We start from the raw sequence: 24,393 nt of genomic DNA on the forward strand, positions 1-24,393 counted from the left end.
TTAAATAGTAATTTGATAGCCTTAAAATTTGAAAATGCTGATTTTTAATACCAGAGTAATAGTCTCGCTAAGGATTCGTATTTTATTGATATAGTATATTTAACATGTGAACAAAAATTAAAAATTTAATACAACACACAATAGATTTTCAATAGAAATTTCCAACAAAATCTGATTAAATCCGTGATGAGCTTCCAGAACACCGAAGCTTAAAAACCTAAGAATAGTCTTAGACGACTGTGGAAAACAAATGAACGTTTCGCAAGCTGGCTGCCATCTTTTTATTTTCACTTGTCAATGTGAATTTCAACGGTTTACATCAGGATCATTATGAACTGATAATATTTGTTAAATATTAGCTTAGTTTTCAAAAATAACTAAATTTTGTACAATGCAAACGACAATACAAAATAATCTGCGTTCGGTGGACGAAGTCCCTTTACCGTATAGGACTGTATTCGGAGAATTTCCGTGTTTTAATGTTGTGCAGTCTAGTGTTTTAGATGAAGCCTTAAAAACTGGTAAGAAGTTTTCTATTGAAATTTTTAAATTAATTTTCTTGCTAATTTCTATACTAGTAATCGAAAATAATCTACCTGTAACTAATTTAAGTAAATATTTAAAGTGATTGGTTATTAATTTCAGAATTTACTATCAAGTCATAATAAGTACCTAACTCATAGAAATGTGGACCGGATTAAGCTAGGATTAACGTTAAACGTTGTACAAATTCAGCATTACAAACGATACATTATGGTAAAGATATATCGAATGTTATAGAATCAAACGAAGCTGCACCAGGAAAATCTATGGTTGGTATAGCTGAAACTGATTTTCATATAAGTATATTTTCTTGAAAATATTCTTAATGAAATACACTAGTCAAAATAATTATCTAATAAACAGCAGTGATATTCTAGTTGACTAAAAGACTAAGACTAGTCTCTAGTTTTAGTTCAGATTAGTTGAGACTAATCTCTAATCTTAGGTCTCGAAATCTTTTAGTCTACTAAAATATCACTGCTGTTTATTAAATATTTATTTTGATCGGTGTATTTCATTAAGAATATTTTTAAGGAACTATACTTATACGATGACCGGTGTTAGCTACACAAACCATAAATTTTCGTGGTGCACCTTCTATTAGAAAATGTACCACGAAAGAGAAGAAAGTTTGCACCATTTGTGAAATAAGGTATGATTCTGTAACATCCGGTGTATCTTCACAGTGATCTATCACTATAATGCTGGGTTCGCACAGCGCATTACGCATAACATATAAGGGGTTGATATATGTATGTATGTATGTATGTCAATCATTCATGAACCGACTTGCGACTTAATAATTCTTGAAGCGAAATTCACGAATTAATTGTCAATATAATATTGGCTTTAACTTTGAAAAGTGTTTAGTGTCTTATGATTCCTTCATGCAGCTTGCCTTAAAGTCATGTTATAATGCAATGTACCAGAAATTCCTATTATTTGATGATGTGATTGCCCAGGTCATTTAATGAAGAAAAAATTATATGAATATGTAAGTTTTTCTATTGTTGTCTAGGATTTGATATAATTTACTATATTTACGGATACACTATTTAGATTTCTGCTCAACGGATAATAGGTTCAGATAAGCCATTCGAAAGAAAGAGATCCTTTAGGTTCGGGGCACTCTTAAATACTAAATCTAAGGATAATAAAACAATGTCATACCCTGGCTAGAGAGCAATTATTGATTTATGACACCACCTGCGACGGTACCGTAGTACTGATAACATTTGGTCGGTACTTTTTCATAAATGCCGACAAAGCGCGGCCGTACTTCTCATGAGCGCCGACAAAGAGCGGCTATACTTTCCCACAAGTACCGACAAAGGGTGGTTAAATGTCAATCACCAAATATCAAAATCACATGAAGATAACGATTGCAAAACCCTCTTAATTGACGAGAATACTTCTAACAAGATTGCGACATACATAGGCGTCCTATAGGGGCACATCAATCCCCTCACAGTTCTTTTCATCTTATATCTAACAGGATTAACTTAATTAACAATATTAACACTATCACTATGTACAACTCAGAGATTTCTCGATCGTGCCTCGACTTTGTGGTAAAAATAGAGAAGTTTCTATATACGGTATACAAAAGGGTTAAAGCTATCTGACTCATGAATCCCACAAATATACAATAACTTAATTTTTTTTTCTGTACAATGTTTAATTTTTCTTTTCAAAATCGATACTTTTTATTATTTCAAAAAGTTTTGAACACCATTTTTGAAAAAAATATGTTTTTCTTTATTGATATCAAAATACTTTTCTAAATATTTATTTCAATCTTTGTTTTATATAATTTAGTAATTTGTAGTCGTGTTTGTAATGAAGTTATGTCTTATTTTTGAGACGAAAATTGTTTGATTTCTGACTATCATTGTCTACCTGGGTGTAAAGTGAGAACTTTTCTTCACCCGGATTGATTTCAAATAATACCTCAAAATGCAACAAATTCTCTTAAGCTGTTGAACCAACCCACGCATATCTTGTGACATTTACTCAGACAAAGGCTTTACATTATATTTATTCTTAACATGGTTTCTTAAAATTCGCATTTATACATACATATACATTTGAATAGACGATTTGTTCATCTAATATAACTCTACAAAGCAAGTACTCGTACAATTTTAGTTTTTACAATTTCGTATATACGAAGGCTCATTTATATAATTTTATATTTTCCTTTTTATTTTCATTAAAATGTAGTCGTAAATAAAATATGCATATACGCATCACGGTAAGAGATATTCTTTGTTCAATAGCTAATTAAGTAATAGCTAAATTAAATATTTTGCTTTCGATAAAAAGTATGTAATAAGTATAGTAAGTTCCGTAATATTTCAATCTTGGGTGTTGAGAAAAAATTTGCAATGTATTTAAATCCCCTATTAAAAGATGTTTTCACAATGTTCGAGTTTTATCTTTCTATAATGAGTAATTTTTATAATGTTAAAAAAAACTCATTTTGACATATGCGAAACTATTAAATAATTTCTTTATATATTTTCTTGTAGATAATTCAATGGTTATTTCTGCCCCGACTGGTTCTGGGAAAACAGCGATATTTGAATTGGCTATAATTCGACATCTGATAAATGTTAAGGAATCTCTGGATCTGATAAACAATAGAATTATTTATAGTAAGTATTTACCGTTTAATAAGTGCTAGCAAAAATAATAATTTGACCATATTTACGTTAGTAGTGCTAGTATCAAAATAGTGAGTATGAAATATTGGCGTAGCAAATTCGCAATGACAATACTAGTGTATGCTTACAGCGTGTTACTTCTGTCCCAAAGTTTATAACTAAAATGAAGTACCTACTTAAGTAAAATTGCAATACGGAATTCCTATTGGTTGTAATTAATTATTGCAGATAGATAAAAAATAAAATTAAACAACTACAAAATAAAACATAAAATTGAACATATTAGGAATAAAGTCAGATTTAGTTTCCAATTGTGATATCACCTCACTTTCCAAAAATTAGAAAAAATGTGTAAAAATGATGTATTTTTAGTATCTCCAATCAAGGCATTATGTAAAGAGAGATTTACCGACTGGTACAAAAAGTTCGTCGAATTCGGTATAAATTGCATTTCTACCACTAGTGATAGTGATGAGGTAGACATAAAGAATGTTTTGCATTACAATTTAATAATTTCGACACCAGAAAAATGGGATGTTATGACAAGAAGATGGAGAGCTGATGACAGATTAGTGGGCTCAGTCCGACTGTTTTTAATCGATGAAGTACATTTGTTGAACGGTTCTAGAGGATCTACATTAGAAGTTATAGTACGTACATATATTACGAATACTAAATTTGCTTAAGTAAGATACTATAGTATCACGTATTCAATATTGAGTACAATTTTGCAAGATACATATAAAGTTATTGTTTTGAAATAAGAAAAAAATATTTCTGGGAAAAATTTGATTAGAGAAATACTTATTTCATTTCATATTCATCATATTCAAAACATGTATCAAGTTATTGTTATTCCAACAGGTAAGCCGCATGAAAACAGCAACGGAATCTCTTAAATACAACTATGGTTGTGATAGTATTAGATTTGTTGCATTGTCAGCAACAATACCAAACATTGAAGATATTGCGGAGTGGATAGGACCAGCTGGAACTGCAAAATCTTTTAAGTAAGCCTCCTTTCATTTGAATGGATTAGTGCTACATATATTAGCAGTTATACTACTGGATGGGCGATACATTCTTCACTTTGTTTCATTCCAAAAAAATACATGCAAAAGAGAGATTAATGAATATTTTGTATTTAATGACATATAAAAGAATATGTACTTTATTTTTAGATTTTCCGAGGAAGCTAGACCTGTTAAACTAACCAAAATAGTTTTGGGATATCCGTTCAATTCTCAATCTCAGTCAGTTTTCAAATTTGATATGTCACTAAGTTATAAAATATCTGGTCTTATATCAAAATATTCAGAGGGTAAACCAACATTGGTAAGTTTTTAGGGAAGTTATATTAATTTCGAGTAATTGAAATTAATAGTGTTTTTAAGGAGATAATATATTTCGGTTTGATATTTTAAGATATTTTGTAATACAAGAAAAAGCGTAGAGATGACGGCAAACCATTTAGTGTCCACCTTACAAATTTATTTAAGTGGTCCACAGAAAGAAATGTTACAGAATATTTCTCAACAATTAGGAGATTCGAAATTAAATCAGTGTGTAGTTCATGGCATTGCAATTCATCATGCCGGACTAGTGCCAGAAAACCGCCACATTATTGAGGAATCCTTTAGGAAAGGATTTATTCCTGTATTGGTAAATTTGAGGCACAAATTGTAACTGCAAATTGAAAATTTTTTTTGAGGTCACTACAAGCACATTAGCCATGGGTGTAAACCTTCCAGCCCATTTGGTAATAGTTAAAGGTACAAAATGTTTCTCAGATGGCGGTTATAAAGATTATGACGAAATATCAATTTTTCAAATGATCGGGAGAGCTGGAAGAAGTCAATTTGATAATAGTGCTACAGCATTGATTCTGACTAGCAATCAAGATAGGGTAAGAATAGACTTAAATGGAATAAGGTTGGTGAGTGGAGCAGTCAAATATATTATCAAAATTGAATAATTCAATATTTTAGACTAGCATATAGTGGTTCTATTTTTCCTAAGATTTGACAAACATCAATACCACAATATTGTTAATTATTATCTAATATTGTGTTAATCACTTCCGATATTTAGCTGAAATATGAACAAATGTTGGGTTGTGAACAGATCATCGAATCCAATCTTCACAAACATCTTAAAGAACACCTAAATGCTGAAGTTGTGTTACGAACTATTACTGATTTAGACGTTGCAATGAGATGGTTATCATCGACATTTTTATATGTGCGAGCTCGAAGATCACCGGAAAAGTATAAATTGCCACGTGGACTTAGTAAAGAGAAGATAGATAAGAAATTACTAGGTAAACTTATTGTACTTTGTTCTGCACAAGTCGTTTGATAATTTTTTCTGCCATATTGGAACTATAAAATAATACTTTGTGAAATTACTTGAGAAGTACAAATACAGATTTAAGTATATGTACATGTGTGGTTATACACTTCATTTTGCAGTATTATTGCAACCAGAACCTCATATGAAAGAAAAACGCTCAATTTGCTCGCTTATGAAATAGTTTTTATAACACTACAGGTAGATACAGTAAGAGACAAGTTTACGTTTCAAGTCTCAAAAGTTGATATTTTATGAAGTTAAATGCGAAATGAAAATTGAAACATTTTTTTTTAAATGTTTGTTTTCAGAGAGATGGATGCTAAATAAAAATATTTAAGTGTTGACGACTTTTATTTACCAACTTACAAATTTTCCAATTTTTTAGAACAAAGTTGTCTCCAAATTCAAATTTATTTTAGAGATGTGCCAAGCAGAACTAAACAGACTAGTCCAAGCTGGGATGATTAAAATGAATGAAGCTATTGAAGTTAGGCCAACGATTATTGGAGAAATTATGGCCAAATATTATGTCGCTTTTGAGACCATGAAACTATTCACGGAGGCACTATTATTAAATCTGAATTTATGTCTTCATGATTTTTTAAATTAATTTATTCTAGATGTCAGGGGCAGAAATAATGATTCAGTTATTAGCCATAATATCGAAATGCCACGAGTTTTCCGAGATTTATTTGAGAAACAATGATAAAAGGTGTCTCAATTTGTTGAATAAAAATACCACTAAGGAGTCGAACCGATTTCCACTTTCGGGCAGAATTAAAACTGTGGAAATGAAAGTAAATGTGTAAGTGAATCATATGGATGGAAATTAATTACATAAAAGGGAGATTTTTCAAACGCTCATTATTTCTTACGCGAAATTTAAATTTGCTTGCAAGCCACTTTAATTTCTTCAATTTATTAACAAAAACTTGTCTTGCATCCTACAAATTCATATGCGAACTTATAACGGTGATAGTGTTCAGCAGAGGCAATATTTGGTTGAGGGTTGTAAATGTCTGCTGAATGATATACACCACCTTTAAATATATTAAAATGGGACTTCACGTCTTTTTGTTGCTATGTGCCCTACAGTTGCCAAACTGTTACCTCTGCTAAATGCGACCATTAATTCATGCCTTATAAACACTTTATTTCATTGTTATTTAACACTTTATCTTTAAGATTAATTCAGGCGGTGCTTGGAAACCTGGAAATATCTGACCAATCTGTGTTGTGTGATTCTGTTAAAATCATGCGTTGTTGCGAGCGCCTTTCAAAATGTAAAACTATGAAATACCATACTCCAACATATCAACATTAATATATTTACTACCAATTTAGGTTTAATCGAGTTCGTGGAGACGAAAGAGAACTCCTATAGTGCCCTACTTAATGCCATAATCTTAGCCAAATGTTTTCGTGTGAAGTTATGGGAGAATTCTCCTTATGTTTCAAAACAGTTAACAGGGGTAGGGGTCGTTAATTCACATTTGTTGGTAAAAAGTGGATTAACGACATTTAAGGATATTGCTAAGGCAAATCCTCGACATATTGAAATGGTAAGTTATTTTCTTATCTTTCTTTTACTATCTTATAAAGAAGTGTGATCTTTGAGGATTGGAGTTGCGACATTATAAATAAATAAAACTGTTTTGCTTAATTTTTAAGGTCAATGCTTATACCTTGTATATTTTTCAATCAATTTGTTTTTTCTTAATCTGCGAATATCGACAATTATTACGTTAAAAATAAACAACGTCTAGGTTCTGAATAGAAAAGCTCCTTTTGGTAATACACTAACAGATGAAGCCACCCGACTACCTCAATATGATTTGGATCTAACTAAAACAGGAGACTTAGTGGAAGTAAAATTGCATTTGTTAAATCCTACAAATATTCAAGAAAAATGTACTATTGATAGGGATTCCATGATGACTTTGTTAGTTGGGAACAGTAATAACGACATTTTGCTATATGAAAAATATAGGTACGTGAGTTTATACAGTATGGAAGTTTTGGATGGAACAGTCCATATAACCAAGATGTCGAACATATGCGGCCAAAATCATCGGACACGTCGATTTTATACATATATACATATACATACATATATATATATATATATATATATATATATATATATATATATATATATATATATATATATATATATATATATATTTATATCGACAGATTATTAGTAGTTAATCTTTGATATGACTTTATTTATTTATGTATTTGAATAATACTATACTAATAATATCTTTTACAGATGTATTTAATTAATAAGGAAATAATTATTTTTTAGTCATGCATATATGTTTGAATGTTCTGAAGTGAAATGTGTAATCAATTTTATGAACTCAAATGCCGAATTTATCAAAGCCAGTTTTATTAGCGAAAATTGGGGTAATTAAGTTCAATACAACATAAGGGATTAAAATTTTCCGTTTTACACTGAACACATTTTTTGCAGTTGGTATTGATTGTTATAAATGTTTGGAATTTGGTGGAATTAAAGTCGTTCCGAAGTTCGAAGAGAAAAGCAAGAAAAGTAATCAAACATTTATGGATATGTATATGAGTACTGTGAAGAGAGCTGCAATGCCCAAAAAGGTAAAAAAGCTTCTTTTGAATTCTCATTAATATGTAGCTACTCGTAGAAAATGGAAAATAATCGCAAGTTGAAAATATTGAGTTCTTCTAAAATCACTGAAAAACATGTGAAGAAAGCTGGAAAACTGAACAAAGAGCAAGAAGTAAATAATCTGGGTGCCAAAATTTTAAATCAAGAACCAGATAATATACATTTTAATATTCCCGATAATACTATTAAAATAATAGAGAAAAGAATGGTCAAACAAAACAATGCAAACAGTAATGATAATGTGTATGGAACTAAGACAATCACCAACAAAATATTTAATACCGAATCATCAATTCCCCTCATAAATATGCCGATAGTGCAAAAGCCCTTATCATCAGGTTAGTCCGAAAGTGTCCGAAAAAATGAAATAACCCCGTTAACTACACAACTATATATAGACATATGAAAAATTTGATGATTTTTTATGGAAACACATTGTAACAAATGATTCCTTATTGCGTTATAGAATTTTCTTCATATTCAGCTTCATATTTTTACAGATTTTAGTTCAGTCTTTGAAATAACGTCGTGAAATTTTGTATGCTACAAGGGATTTCTTCTTCTGAAGCAAAGTTTGTCAATTTTTCATTTCAAATTTCTTGACTCATTTTTGATGTTCAAATTCATAAGACGTCAGACGTATCATAAAAGAATTTGAGAAAGTAAAAGGGATGTTTGACTCCAAAAAAGTATAATAGCATTTACCTTATAGATTTATACTATAATTTGCAAATTATGATCGTGCAGGTTTTAAAGGCTAGCGTTTGTGACTGTCCAAAATTTGAACTTGAATGTACAAAACTGAAGGTCCTTTGAAGTAAAATATTTATCCATTTTTAAATTTAACACCCTGTATCTCAATTAGGAAGCATTTACAGTTTATAATCGAAATAAGGGCCATAGTATTAATAAGCTTTCAACTTTAACTGCCAAATAATTGCCATAGAAATGCTAAAAACTAGTTTGATGTTAAAGTTAAGTGCATATTAATAACTTAGTTCTAAAGATGTGAATATTTATCTTGATATCTAGGGAACAATGATTGTGAGAGCTCCTCTTCTGATCGCCCTATGAGATGTGATAGTATGGAAGATGCTGAATTACCATTTTCTAAGTCACAATTTGATAAGCTCGATGAACTGATGTGGAGTGCATGTAATGCGTCAAATCCAAGTAGTGAATCCGCGGAAGTTAACGCAAATGAGAATCAACTAGTAGAGGTAAGCACTTGGTTTGTTTTGACGCTAAGTACCATTAAAATTCAGAACTTTCTTCGGATCTAAGCTTAAAAGAATTAATAAATCAACTGCACGTCCCGCTTTTTTAACAAAGTTAGAGGAAAAATATATCCTTGCTTTTTTCATAAAACAAATCGGACATCCAAGTAGCACCGAATGTGCAGTTTTTGGATTTTCGAATTGTTCATAATAATTTTTCACATCTAACTCCTATCATATGTACTCTTGCTATCATCTTTTAAAATCATAAATTTCGTTTCCTCATTAATGCCACTTCGCTCTCACAAATAATAACAGCAGTATATAATAGGTTTGTTCCTACATCAGGGTAGAAAACCAATTTCAGATCGTTAGAAACTGTTAAAAATATGTGCAAGGAGTTCCGATTGAGATATTACGTGTGTTTTTGTTTCCTGACTTTTATTGATGGATTTACCTCTATTGAACAGGCCTAGTAACACACAATGCAAAACAATAAAATTTCACTAAGTAATACATTATTCTATAGATCTTTATTTCTTGCCTCTGCCAACTTCATAAGAGCCGCAATCTTTCCCCCTGTGATTTTGAATCAAAACGGGTTATGGTTTAAAATTCACGTGATATTGAAATCATTACGGGTTTTGATACGAAATCAGAAATCGTAAGGAAGCAATTTAAGTAGGCACTGAAACAATTGTCATGGTGGCCATTTTGAATACTGTCAAAACGTTAAATATTTGATAGTGTAAATTGTTTAACTTTTTAGTAAAGGCTTAGGAAAACTACTGTTTAAACTATGTCCAGTTTATTGATGTGACGTTGTACTTACAACTGATATTGATAAAAAATCGAAAGTATTTCATTTTTTGAAACAGTCCGTATTTGTGCCTCAGAAGATATTAAGATTAATATCCTCGTGTATTCAAAACTTGTTTTAGATCAAAATTCAGAAACTTGACTTCAATGCGAACACTCAAATGGAAGAAAAACGTAAAATCTAAATTTAATCCATATTCGTACTCAAATGCCACTTCTGAATTTGAACCTTAATTTTACGACAAACTTCAATATGGAAATTTGACACATAGGATTTCGTAATGATTGAGATGAACCTAAATACCAATCTTACACATTTTTCAGACCGAAATGCAACATTCAGATTTAACCACCGAGCAAAACGGCTTTTATCCGCCTGACTTTTATTCACCTTTTCCCAAGAAACAAAGAAAAATGGAGAACTCTTCGCTCTCCTCTGATGCATTTGGGCAGAAAAGCATTAAATGGAGATCACCATTAATTCAGTCCCCCACTGGGAAATATTCGCCAAAAATCTGTGTTTCGTTCGACTTTAATGGAGAAAGTGGAAATCAGGATGTTATTTCCAGAGAACAATATCTAGATACAGAAAATCGGTAGGTTATTTAAATTTGTTTAATTTGAATTTTGGTGAGTATACAATAAATTAAGAACGTAGGGGAAAATTTCAATTTATCTAAGCAATCTTTATTTAGAAAAATGATCACCCTCTGGATTTTTGGCATTATATGGCAAGCCAAATTTTGTGTGCCCTAAAGCTACGTATTCGTTCAAAATTTGACTTAAATATCTCAAAATCTGTAAGAACTACAAACAAAAAATAAAAAGAACTCTCAGAGTTTTATAGTTTAATATTCTGTGTGTGAACAGTGAAATTTTAAACCCTAGAGGATCAAGTAAACTTTTATTTTATAATTTATTACGTTTTACCTCCTATTCAATTTTCCTGATTAAAAAACTCAATCATTCTGAATTTTATCATGTATACATTGATGTCAAAATGAAAGCCTAAATATACCTTTTCCTTTTCAGCCATCAAGAAAATAGCTCGTTCACTAAATATTCAACTTCTGACATTCCTAAAAAACTAAAGAGTATGGAGGAACACTCCAAGAGGGCACCAAAAAAGAAATCTAATAATCAATTTCCTTTAAGCGACCAAGATGCTATGAACTTAATAAACGAATCGTTTAAAAAGAAAGGAAAAGAGGAAGAAGATGTGCTTGACCACGAATTCTCTGGTCTATTTAACACAAGTTATGAGTCAACCAGCAAATATTACACTATGCTCGTTAGCTCAGATCGTAAGACTACTAAAGATAATTTGGAATTTGAGAGACCTCCTGCTAAAGCACCTGCAATATCAAAGCCGAATCAGAAGTCTGAACTCTTTTACCAGTCCCCGGACATTTTCACAGAAAGAGACTTATTGTCGCCTTCATCTAAATCTCATGTTGTTTCCCCCAAATTAATATTATCCCAGTCGCAAACTAGACCTCAAAATCATGGCAACAATTTTCCAGTTTCTAGACAATACAACTACAATGTAAAGGATTTAGGCAATGCGAAATTTACCACACAGCCTGTACCGATTAATTCCTCTCAGGATACAGCTGATAGAAGATTTAATGATAATTGTTATTCAAATATATTATACAAGCCTACGACTGGGAGATGTTCAAGTTTGAATAATAACAAATTAACTTGGTATAATCAGCAATATCCCTGTCAGTACAATCAATATTTGTACGAAGAGCAGCCGTCTACACGGCCAAATTTTACTGGACATCATTTTGATAAAGCTCCAAATAATTTACGCCCACATCCATTCTCATCTACCAATTCGCGCATGTGCTGCGCAAAACCATACTACAATCAATACATGGAAGTTGGAGAGCAATATCCATGTTGGTCTCATCGTATGGGAACTCCACAAATAGAAAGATGTTTTCCATATCATCATGGTTTCAATGATATCTGCGAAGACTATGTAGATGATTGTCTCAGGCAATTGGATGAACAGCCATTAACCCACATGACCAATTCACGTCATGTAAATTTACCTGGAGAAATACGCCACATTCAAGAACCTTTCCTGTCTCAACCTCCCTTACCTAGAGAAGATATCTATGGAAAAGAAAATATAAATCCTCATTATTACCCCTTAGCGCACTGTAGTTCTGAAAATTCTTATGATGAAAGTAACCAAGGTCTGCAGAGCTTTCAGCAAACAACTCAAATTTTAACGCAAAAACCTCGATATTCGGAAGGTAAAATTGTGCAAGTTTTCGGGCATACTCCTAAATCCAAATTACCCGTGAGGCGTAATAATGATTGCTTCAACTCAAAACTGAATACTGCAGCTACTTTACGCAACACAATGAATAACTTGCAGAGTTTTGAGGAAAGGTTGAATGATTATATTGAGCCTCAGGATGTTGTATGTTCTTCGGCAGTTCATGTAGGACATCAGCCTTTTGAGCAATCTAGAAACTATGGGAACCATCGCCAAAACCAAAAGACAGATTTTCCAAGGGGAACACTCTTTTTGCCAAATAATAAGTAAATTTGTTTAAGTGTTAAATCAAGTGATAGTTCTATTTTTTATATATGTAATAACTATCAAGTTTCTAGAAGATTTTATTAGGAGTTCACAAAAAATTTGGAATATTGAAAGTCCAACAAAGAGACATACATTTCATCTTTAAAAAATAATAAAACAGTACCTATGTTCATAAATAATTTTTTAAAGAGTCCAAGTTAGAGATTAATTATCAAAGCAATATAAATGTTGTATCTAACCTTTTCTTTATTTCTAAAATTTAATAATGTGTGGTAATTGAATAACTGTGTAGCATATATTGCCATTCTTCAGTACTCTTATTTAGATCTTTTATTTACAACCTCATATGCAATGGTTGCCACCAGCTTATCTCTACGTCTCATGTTCATTTTTTTTACCCCCTTTCCTGGCCTTTTTCATTAATTTCTAGCATTGTTGTGACAACTTATACGTTACCCAGAATGTTTTTTATTGCTTTGCTTCCCAAAATAAACCATTAGATTCATATAGAGAAAAAAATCGCGTTTTTGAAGGCTATTAACTAGAGGATTCTAAAATATCTTGAAATATATAGGGTGTCTATTTAAAAAAAATCCCTGTAAGCTACCCGACTTCTCGGCCTATAATTATGTCGACGTCAGGGTGCATATTCATGTCCATGCATTTATTAGCCGACTTTAAATCGGTGAATGTGTGTATTCACGTACATATGTCTTGATGCCAATGAATAGCCATCGAGACTGTCGGTCGGCAAAAAATCGGCTACATAGACCCTAAGTCTTGGGGTAAATCAGTTTTTGGTGGTCAGCTAAACGGGTGGAACTTGTAGGGAACATTTTTTGACCAATTGACCCTTTTGAAACGCGATGGCTCCTGTGTAAGAGAAATCTGTGGGCTTTCTGATGATATCCGCGAGAAGTAAAGAAGAAATGAAGAATGAGGCTGTAGCAATTTGGTCTAGGATATTCGAAGCATTCATTACATCAGTACATTTCCGAAATTTTCTTTAAAAATTCGTTTTCATAGGCCATGTCTGTAGGTCACAAATATCAATTAATCGTGAGGAAACTCGGAATATCGATTTATAACGAGAGCGTGCTGTAAAACTAAGTATAAAATTGGTCAGAGGAGAACAAAAAACAAAATTCGTCTTGTACTTGGTTTTATTTTGCAACAGTCATAAAAAAAACGATGGAAAATCATTTTCATGATTTTCATATTGTATTCAAACGCTGTGAAAATCATAATAATCAACGTCCCTAAAATGTTAATGTTTTAGCCGGCAAAAGCTGACCCATACATGATCCAAAGCCAATATTATATCCATCTCCTTCACAAACGGCCCTCATTGTTACTGTATCTCCATCTTGGAGAAATTTCCTTTGAGTTCCGTCTTGAAGTGTTATTGGTTTCGTTCCTTTCCAGGATAATTCCAAAAGAGAACCAAAGGAATCCGACGTCTGAAATAAGTGATAACAAATTAATTGTCTATGATTTCGTATTACTTAATAGAAATTTACATCCCCACTGATGGTGCCACTGCCAATTAAATCACCAGGGTTTACGTTACAACCGGTAATAGTGTGCTGAGCCAGCTGTTGTTTAACCGTCCAGTACAGATATTTGAAATTTGATCGGCAAACTGTTGTAGCCGTAGAATTCTTAGCTAAATGACACGATTATGCTGAAAATGTGTTAAATTGTTGAATGCTTGAAACTCATACGTGTTATATCGACTTGTAGGTTGATGTCAAAGTTGAAATTATCAGAGTGCTTTAAGTATGGAAATGGATCTGGATCTTGGGGATAATTTTGGCATACAAACGGTTCTAGTGCGAAAGTAGTGACAACCCAAGGCGATATTGTTGTTCCTAGGTTCTTAGCGGTAAAAGGGCCTAAAGGGACATATTCCCATTTTTGGATGTCTCTAGCTAGAATTTTGAACGGCAATATAATAAATTGTTTAATAATTATTCACACGATTTGTTTATCTTTTACTTACCACTCCAATCGTTCATGATCACAAAACCAAAGATGTGTTTTTGTGCGTTTTGTGCGGTAATGGGTTCGCCCAATTTATTCGATCCTCCCACAAAAAATGCCATTTCCAATTCAAAATCCATGAGCTTGCATGTACCAAATACCGGGGGTTCTCCTAAAACCCATTTTCTCATATAGTCTGTTAATAATCATGAATTTTAAAACACAATAATTTTAAACAAGCATTTTATGTAGGATAGAGGATATACCATCAAAAACCAGGGTTTGCCCGTACGGGCGATGAATTGGAGTTCCAGAAATCACCACAGAACTTGCCCTTCCATGATAACCGACTGGTAAATATTTCCTACAAAATCAAAATATTTAAAGAACTTTCTAATAGTTTGAGTCAGTATATCATACCAATTTGGCATCAATGCATTGTTCTTATCTCTAAACATTATGCCTACGTTAGTGGCATGATGGATTGAAGAGTAGAAATCTGTATAATCGCCTATTTGTGCTGGAAGGTGCATTGTAGCATCCGATTGTAAAATAAGTGCCCTTGAATTAAAAAGAATTGTTTCGTGAAAATTGTTGTTTCGTAAATATTTTTTATTATTTAGTTAATTTACCTTTGGCGTAATTCAGTGTCATCTCGTAAAGTGGGTTCATCTTCAGATAAAAGATTTTGAAGTCTTTGTCGGGCCTCTTTCCATTCGGCAGGGCCCAATGCCATGAAACTGTTTAATGTAGGCTACAACATAATATTGTATTGAAAATATGTTTTATCTCTATTTTGCAACAAGTTCTTAATTTCCAATAATGAAGATGGTAGCATAGTAATATTAGAATAGATTTTGATTTAAAACAAATATTTTTAATTACAGATAATAGGCATTAGTTTCCTATCCTTTCTTTAACTATCTCCTTTCTTTTTCAAAATTAAAATCACATAACAAAACTACATAAACTACCAAAATTATCAGTGTCGTTTGCAATGAAGCTTTTAAACTTCAACGGGTCGCACCATAAGTAGAAGCTTGACAGTAAATAATTGTGAACTGTATGAACTTAGAGTAGTTAGAAATTTAAATTAAAAAAAGTAATAGAATTCTTCTATCCGTTAAAGAAACCCATATCTTTGAATCACCAGCAGAAGAAACGAGCTTCGCGATTTTACTAAGGAAGTAATACTTTTGGTCATTGCACTTAAAAATATTTTTACAGGAGATCGGCACAACCATTTTTCGGTATTTCTGTCTGTGAAATGGTACTGTATGTAATATGTTTAGGTCATTGTTTTGCAAAATCAACCATGAAATATAGAAAATCCATTAAATAGGAGTTAAAGTCTGTCACATAAAACTATTGTACGTCACTCGACCGAGAATTTTATTTGTCCGGGTTCTCCAAACTTCTAGATCTGACCTACCTGTCCTCCTGAAAAACATATCACCCTGCACATTTTCACAATCTTTTGGCATAAATTTTCATGTTCACTCGAGTGATCAGCTTCCTTTCTACATTGATTTCTTTCAAACATGAGCGCACGTTTCGGAGCACCGAGAGTAATAAAAGATCATTAAAAAACTTCAAATAGGCCTGTCAAAGCCCGCCTTAGATAAATTAATATTTTATCTTCTGTGATGATCCTTGGCGATCAGTTTGTAAATTCCTGAATTTCGATTGCGTTTGCTAAGTACATTACCTTTGGTCTTTCGAGTGGGAATTACATCGCTTTGATTCTATGAGAAGGACATGTATGTTTTGGCACTACAAGAAAAACCACCTACTCTTCTGGTCAAGTCAAACCAGAAGACACAAAACCATACCACCATTTTTGGTTTTTCAATTCGAAACACAGACAAATATATATATACATATATGTACATCTCGTTTAAAAATTATCCCATATCATTTATGTAGAATATTATACAAAATCTGCTATAATTACCTTTTGAAATACATGGCTCTTTCCTTTTAAATATCGTCCATCGAATAAATGGGCGATTTCCCCCAAACTAAGGATATATTCTCCGATGGCAACACCAATCCTTAGGTTCGGCTGAAATGTAACAACAAAAAAAAACATTTTTTAATAATGTTAAAAAGTCAATTTATACAATGTATTCTTATGATTTTTTTTCGGTCTCCAAGACATAAGGGTATTTCATAATAGTATGCTAAAAATTCAGGAGACATAGTATACATGGATGATTTAAAAAAAAAACGTTTATATGAACATGGGCTCGTTTTCGTTTCCTGTCTAAAATACAGAGTAATAACATTTTTTAAAAAGTTTTTTCTTATAAATCCGTTCCAGCATTAAATATTTTTATAAAAATTGGGGAGTACAAAATAGGTGAAGGAACACATGTTTTAAAGAGAAATTATGTTTTTAGTTTCACGAGTGGTGTTCTCATTGATGTAACACTCAGAATTTTAAATAAAAAAATGTGATATGTCACTGTTTTTTTAATAAAAATAATTTTCTGAAGGCTCCATATTTCTGTGAGAAAAGGTCTTGAATATTTTTCATAACGTTAACCGTTTTCACGGGAAAACATTTTTAAAAACTTAAAAAATATATATCACCCTGTATTTCAAACAGGAAGCAAAAACGGATCTGTTTATATGAACTTTTTCTCTTAAAATCAACAGATCCCCTGGATTTTTGGTATACTATTCTGAAACACCCTGTAGTTTTCGAAATACATAATGTTTTCAATAGTCCTCGTATATGGTACATCATTGGTTGCGCCATATTGAAATATGAATAGGAGTTATAGTTATACGAACCAACATAAATCGAATTTGTTCAGCTTTCTCGTGGTAGAATAGCTCAATATTTCGAAGTGTTGCGTCGTTCTAGTGTGCTTACTTACATCAGTTGCTGTCGAAAACACTCCATAAGGCAGGTTTTCAATGGGGAAGTCACAATATTTTGAATACTTTATGAAACTCTTCATTTTTACTTCACTACAACAGCACGATATTTTAAACACAACATGAATGCGAGGTTAATTCGAAGGTCTTGGTCGTACGATTCCAGTTTAAGTTGTTATTTTTAATCTGCATTATTTCTTCACACGTGATTAAATAGCAAAACGAGTTAGTGTAAAATATGCAAAATTTATTTAAAAGGAAAACGTGTCGGTTTCTAAGACACTAGTTATGTAGATATATGTAGGTACTGATCTTAAATAATACAAATGGCGCCTCACAACTATAACTTTATTATACTATTCCATTGTGATACATCCAATAAGTTATCAGTAGGTATTTAAATATTCGATGCCTATCAAGCCGTAATGTCTCAAGTTTAGGTGGCTAATGTAACTGAGTTGGTAACCTTTTTACACATAAGTATTTATAACATTTGCAATGAAAATATATATTTTTCATATAGTACATACAAATGTATTTATTAGTAGTTCGGCTATAGCTGCTACATAGCATTTATTCAATAAAGCGCTAATAATAACTATAAACTTTATGTAATTTTTCTATTTTTGTACAGTGATGCAGATAAATAAGGGTTAAAGGCAATGTTAAATAAAGGTAGGCAGGTATTGTAGTGAATGTTTCAATAACAATAATTTCCCTAGTTATTTATGTGTGGAGAACAAATACTTAAATTTATGCTAATTTCTGATAAAAGATTCTAAACAGTCTCATTCCGGATTCATGAAAACAATGTTTCTAATCTACATTTTCATATTTTTGCTTAATCATATGAGGTGTTATAATAACATCCTGGAATATTCATAATGGAAGACTACTGATTTTGCTGCAGTTTTTAAACAATAACAATATATTCGTATTACTTATTAAGTACCTTAGATCTCTAAACTTTTACCTTATTAACATTTTCTATCGAATCTTAAGCCCAACAAATTAGTTGTAATTTTGGCTTTCAGTTGTTTAAAGAATCGCATAGGTACCTACCTACATATGTACCTACCCTTTTTGGCTTGTAAAATACATATTTGAGTATTTGTTTTATTTGAGTATTTGATGGTAGATACGAACAAAACCATCTGATTTTTTTAGATTAAAGCAGAAGCAGCTTGTTCTTTTTTCACGTCGAGATTGGTAGTAAGTAGGTATGTATGTACATTATTAAAAATATAATCTAAATATACCTAATATCTGATTAACAGTGATTGAACAAAGAACAATTGAAGAACGACCTATAAGATTTCGTGAAATAACGACATAAAATTTTATTACAGTCTGCATGAAGATATAACTTAATATCGGATTAATCACAAATTCACAAACATATGCAGGGTGAGGAATAAGTTGTGAAGAGGACGTTTTCAGAACGAAACTGCATTTTCTTTTAATTTTTCCTCCGTGTAGTCAATAGTTATCTTCTCGAACAAGTGCGGAAAGTGATACTTTGTCTTTTAAACTGACATTGTGCTAGAAAGTACGTGACAAATTTACTTTTGCAGGAAAATAGTACTTCATCCTCTTTAGTAGTACCCACATGTACAAAAAAATATTTCCACACCGATGAAATGCAACATCCAACTCTATACAGCCCAGTCAAAGGTCAAAAAATTCCCTTTTACCTCACTAATAAGCATACAATTTCTTGATCACCCTCAATTATAAAGATTCTGAAGAGTATTGAGCTAAACGCGAATACCTCAAGTTTCGTCTACCAGGTAAATATTTCAAAAAGAGTAATTTGTCTGCCTGGGTGTCTGGGACTATAGGCAAATTAATGAAGATTGTGACCAAGTTTGAGGCTGATAAGCAATCTTTAGTCTTTAGCTCTTATTAGATTATTTTTTTGGATTTTATTTCCCCTTTTGGAGTAATATTGCTAACTTATCTACTCACTCTAGATAGTGTACTATACATATGCATGTGTACATTGTGCCTAATCCCAGCATTTACGCCATAAATGCTAACAATTAATGACGATTGTAATATTGATATTAATATAATATAGAGTATAGGTAGTTAACAACAAATTTGCAATAATTAGACAGGGTTGTGATTTATTATGGAATATATGGAAAATTTCAGAAGTAACCCGATTTTTCTAAACCAATTTTAGTAAAATCGCTAAGACACATCGACTTAATTTTGTTTTTTTTTTTAATGTACAACACCACGCTAAACGGACCTATAATACGAATATATGTGTTAATTTTAGGTGTTTCGAGTACAAAAGCAGACGTACCGGAGATTTACTAGCAACGTCGCCAGACTTGATCCTCTTAGACTTTTTCATTGGGCTGTGTTAAGGAGAGAGTGTACCATAGTAAATTCATTTCAAGTGAAGCTCTTAAAAACAAAATAAGTGCTGCCATAAAAACATTGCACCCTCAAGTAATGTTTAATGTCTAACAGGAGTTTTTTAACCTCCTCGGCCACCTATAGTCATCATTTTGTAAACGGTGGTCATTTTAACCAAATTGTTATAGTGAGCTTCAACAAAAACGGATTTGTTTCGAAGAAAATCTAAGATTTAAAGCTTGGTGATCTTGCCGGCTACTATGATCCCACGTCTACGGTAAACAAAAGTATTATAAATATAATTGAACTCTTATAAAAAACAAAGAACACATTTAATCCGCAGATAGATGATAAAATGATATGACCTTAACAAATCGTTTCATTTCATATTCTACATGTAGTATGTTTAGAATTTAACAAGAAATTAAAAGCAATGTGATTTTATTGGGAAAAAAAATTATAACCGACAGTTGCATTATTTTTCTATGAACCCTGTTTAATTTGAAATAGCTTTAAAATGTGCACAAGACGAAAACAAAATCAAGACGTAATTTTTTTTTAAATCGTTATAATCCGAAAAACTTTTATTAGATATATTCCATAATAAATGACAACCCTGTATAAGGAACGACATCTATACACGGGTAGTTAAATAAACTCTTTCAGCTATATCATACATAATTATTGCATCAGCTACACATTTAAACTATCTACGCCCATATATTTTTATAGGTTTTGACATTAAGAACAATTTAATACTTTTCCTTCTTGATAGTTATAACATAAAATTTTAAGGGATTAGAATTATTGCACTTTATTGTATCATATATAATGTATTAACATTAGTAATGAAATTTATTTCATAGATCTATGTATGAAGTACTCCTGTATTAGCCAAATGTATTATCAATAAAATACATTAAATTGATTAATAATAAAAACTATTGATCTTTCAATAATTGTTCTTCTCGATTAGAAACGGTCTTTCACATTTTTGCGGCAAGCTAATCTAGAGGCTTAATAAAATGGAACACTTCATTCATGAAATCGTTACATAGTATGTTATAGAATAACTAGCCTTATTCCATCATTTCTAACTTGCATTAATTAGTTTTGAATTTTTTTAAATTATGTGTTTTTTTAATAAACGATATATAGAATTAAATATTTATGAGGAATTAATTCAACTTCAAAATATTACATTTTCGACGGAAATTATTTAAAATGTTGCTTCTTAATTGATTCTGACGTTTTTTCAGAGATTTCAGAGATTGATTAAAGTTTTGTTTTTGTTGCTAAAATTTGACTTTGCATCCTTACTAGATTTCTATCAAAAAATTCTACTCCCCATTTTAGCAATAAACATTTAAAAGCAGTAACTTATATCATTAGCAGTACTTTGATATGTATTTATATGATACTGTTGGTTAATAAATATTTCTGACCTCAAATTTCCTAAAAAGCTAACATATCCAACAACAGTTTTAGAGGAATCTATGTTAGTGTTTCAATATGTATAATAATAAGTAATCATAATTATTTTTAATTGTGGCAGTAATAATTGAATTTCTAATTAGTAGATGTTCAGAATATCGATTCAACATATACAAATTCAAATAGTGGGTGTCTCATTTATTTTCGACGTCCTTGTGAGATATTTTGGTTATTTGTAAAAACAAATAAATGAGGCTTTTATAAACATTGGTCACTTTTTTTGGAAAACAATGACATTGTCAAAACATTTTTTATGTTTCCATTAGATAATAAGATACTGGGCGTTTTCTAAAATTTGTTAGTTTTGTGATACCCCCCCTATATTTCTGTTATTTTAAAACACCTTAATACCGTTTTAATGTATATCGAGAGATATTTTAGAACTATATTGGTACTTTGCGAAATAACAGGCATACAAGGGAAGTCCAAAAATGAATTATTTTTCACAATCGTTTTGGAAAAAAATTTACGGCATCATTTGTCTCTCAAAAAATCGACAAAATTCGCGAAAACCTCATCTAAATGATTCTGCTACTAACTAATATATCTGTCACATAAAGATTTAAAAATGGGATACTCTATATATACATATACCTACACCCTGCCCCAGATAAGAATGCAGAAGAATATTCTTCTGATTCTATTTAAGAATATAATACGTATGTGAAACAGATTTTATATTTTCACTGACTCTGTAACAACTATACTTACTAGATGGAGGTTTCTATTTTTGATGTGACTCACGTTATACGCATAGAATAAGTGCTTTCTGATCCAGGACATCCTGTATAATTCCGTATCCTTTTTATCTAGATATAACCGTCCTTAAAGAAGGATTTTTGTAGATTTATTACAAAGTATATGGTAACGACTTAACATCTCAAAGAGTAGGCATGTTATACGAATTAAGAAGTTCAGTATACAGGGGTAGGTACCTATCTAATTACATTACATATATATGTGGCGAAGTTTACATGTTTATCGTAACTTTCTTATTTCAAATGATACACTATTTCATTTATGGATTTGGACCACTAATCCTGACATTGTTGATACACTGCTGGCCACAATTGATATTACTTATTTATTATTTATCTATAAACATTTAGAATAATCAACAAATTAAAAACATTGATAATATAAATTGACAAGCATTGTTGAATTGACATTATTAATAGAATGAATTAGTATAGATTTAACATTGACGCTATAACCAGCAAATCTAGCAAACCTTTTATTCCGTAAAATATTATAATCTCCAACAAACGAATTACCTACCTAAATTTGTTTCCCCCCAATTAGCGAATGACAATAAATTTTAAATTAAATAATATTCTTCTGAATCATTCAAAGATGAGACAATATAAAACATTGGACCGTAATAATACTGAACATTTGCCAGTAGGGCAAATGTACAATACAAATTTTAAACAAGGACATTTTTACAACCTATCGTCACCCCAGCCAATTCACAGGATTGAACCCTACATAAACTGCAAATTTCAAGTTTGGCCCGGGTCTGACAAATCACAGACACATGACTTTTTCTGATCTTAGTCCAACACATGTGTCAGACTTGGGCAGACCCGACCTGTCTCGAGAGAGTCCAGTTAACAATTATACTCATATCCACTGTATTAATCACGCATTAACCCGAATTAACTTTTCACGAATTCAAATCCCAAACTTAGCGGACGAATAGACCTGATCGGCTTGGGAATAACATCGAAATCGAACAAGTTATTAAAATTACGCATTCAAGCAATATTGGATTTATCCTGAACTAGTTTTCAAAAATTAGTCAAAACTTGTGTAACCCACTCACGTCTATATTACTCTGCCTCGTGAAAAATAATTTGAATCACGTTAAATCTTTAGACTTTTGGGGTCTTTAGAATTTCAGTAAAATATTCCATTCAATACCTTTTTACCAAAAAATCCAATATTGAAGTGTTCTTATTCAAACTGAATGTTGACGGTTTAAAATTGTTTGTCTTATTGGCAATCCCAGAGCATCACTTGATATTTATATATCCAAGTAAAAGGTCCATCGGTTTTATTCTGTTCAATGAATTAGTTTTTCCTTTGAAATTCATAATACCAACACATTGAATATCTTTCGTTAAAACAAATCTGGTAGATTGTCAAAATCAATTCACTACTCGAGATTGATAACAACGAACTCTTATTATATTTTTTCAAAATGAATACATTTTGAAAATAACATGGATGTCCCATGTTTCAGGTAACATGGAACATCTTCATAGCACTACTCAAAATTTGAGGTCAACTCGAATTTAATGCTCATGATTTTCTACCTTCTAGACACCTATTAAAATATTATTTGAACCATGTGCATACCATTTACACAGAAGAAAATGTATACCCTACTTAACATTGACCGTTATGACTTTTCACCGAGATGAAGAATTAACACACAAACATATGGTTTGTTATTGAGTCAGAGTACATTTATAAATCATGTCCAAGTCGATCCATTTCATTGAGTAGAAAATCCACGTCTTTTTCTGTGACGGCAGCAGAAGAAATTATGTTCCTGAAGAAGTTAGGCCGGCGGTCATCTGGCTGATAACCTACCATAATAGTGCCTGCTTGCATCATTCGTGCTTTCAAAACCGGACACATCTGGAATTTTATTAGTTTCCTATGAATCGAATATCTTTCTCATAGTTGAGTTTAGGTAAATTCGAATTAGGCTATGTTCCCTTTAACTTAATACTTATTGTGTTATTAAAATAAAATCACGTTTTACCATAGAAACAGATTTTTTTCCTATACACATAATTTATAGGAGTAGTAGTTACCTACCCCATATCCTTCCAAATCAGA

At 31.5% G+C, this 24,393-nt stretch overlaps 3 protein-coding genes across 4 annotated transcripts in view; 1 reads left to right on the top strand and 2 right to left on the bottom strand.

The window, feature by feature from the left end:
* The first annotated feature begins 391 nt into the window (after positions 1-391).
* Positions 392-13,023, top strand: LOC136416323 (probable ATP-dependent DNA helicase HFM1). Its single transcript, XM_066401436.1, has 19 exons — positions 392-521; positions 3,075-3,200; positions 3,582-3,859; positions 4,074-4,219; positions 4,391-4,544; positions 4,635-4,871; positions 4,921-5,115; positions 5,301-5,529; positions 5,981-6,123; positions 6,182-6,366; positions 6,747-6,844; positions 6,906-7,123; positions 7,328-7,551; positions 7,873-7,973; positions 8,041-8,180; positions 8,228-8,549; positions 9,244-9,431; positions 10,572-10,843; positions 11,280-13,023. Exons 1-19 carry the CDS (start codon positions 392-394, stop codon positions 12,811-12,813), a joined length of 4,920 nt encoding a protein of 1,639 aa, XP_066257533.1. The 3' UTR covers positions 12,814-13,023.
* Positions 13,024-14,009: 986 nt separating this feature from the next.
* Positions 14,010-17,881, bottom strand: Faa (fumarylacetoacetase). The gene is made up of 9 exons (XM_066401266.1): positions 17,679-17,881; positions 16,748-16,858; positions 15,426-15,547; positions 15,214-15,354; positions 15,060-15,157; positions 14,813-14,965; positions 14,535-14,741; positions 14,331-14,476; positions 14,010-14,270 (listed from the first exon to the last, which is right to left on the bottom strand). Exons 1-9 carry the CDS (start codon positions 17,760-17,762, stop codon positions 14,070-14,072), a joined length of 1,263 nt encoding a protein of 420 aa, XP_066257363.1. The 5' UTR covers positions 17,763-17,881; the 3' UTR covers positions 14,010-14,069.
* A 129-nt stretch (positions 17,882-18,010) lies between these two features.
* The window catches only part of Gad1 (glutamate decarboxylase), a 29,314-nt gene continuing 22,931 nt past the window's right edge, over positions 18,011-24,393 (bottom strand). For both annotated transcript variants that reach the window (XM_066401262.1, XM_066401263.1), the window contains one exon: positions 18,011-24,189. In XM_066401262.1, the coding sequence (XP_066257359.1) occupies positions 24,016-24,189 (174 nt within the window). In that variant the 3' untranslated portion in view covers positions 18,011-24,015. The remainder of the gene's footprint in view (positions 24,190-24,393) is intronic.

This window comes from Euwallacea similis, chromosome 22 (assembly GCF_039881205.1).
Source record: "Euwallacea similis isolate ESF13 chromosome 22, ESF131.1, whole genome shotgun sequence".
Lineage (NCBI taxonomy): Eukaryota > Metazoa > Arthropoda > Insecta > Coleoptera > Curculionidae > Euwallacea > Euwallacea similis.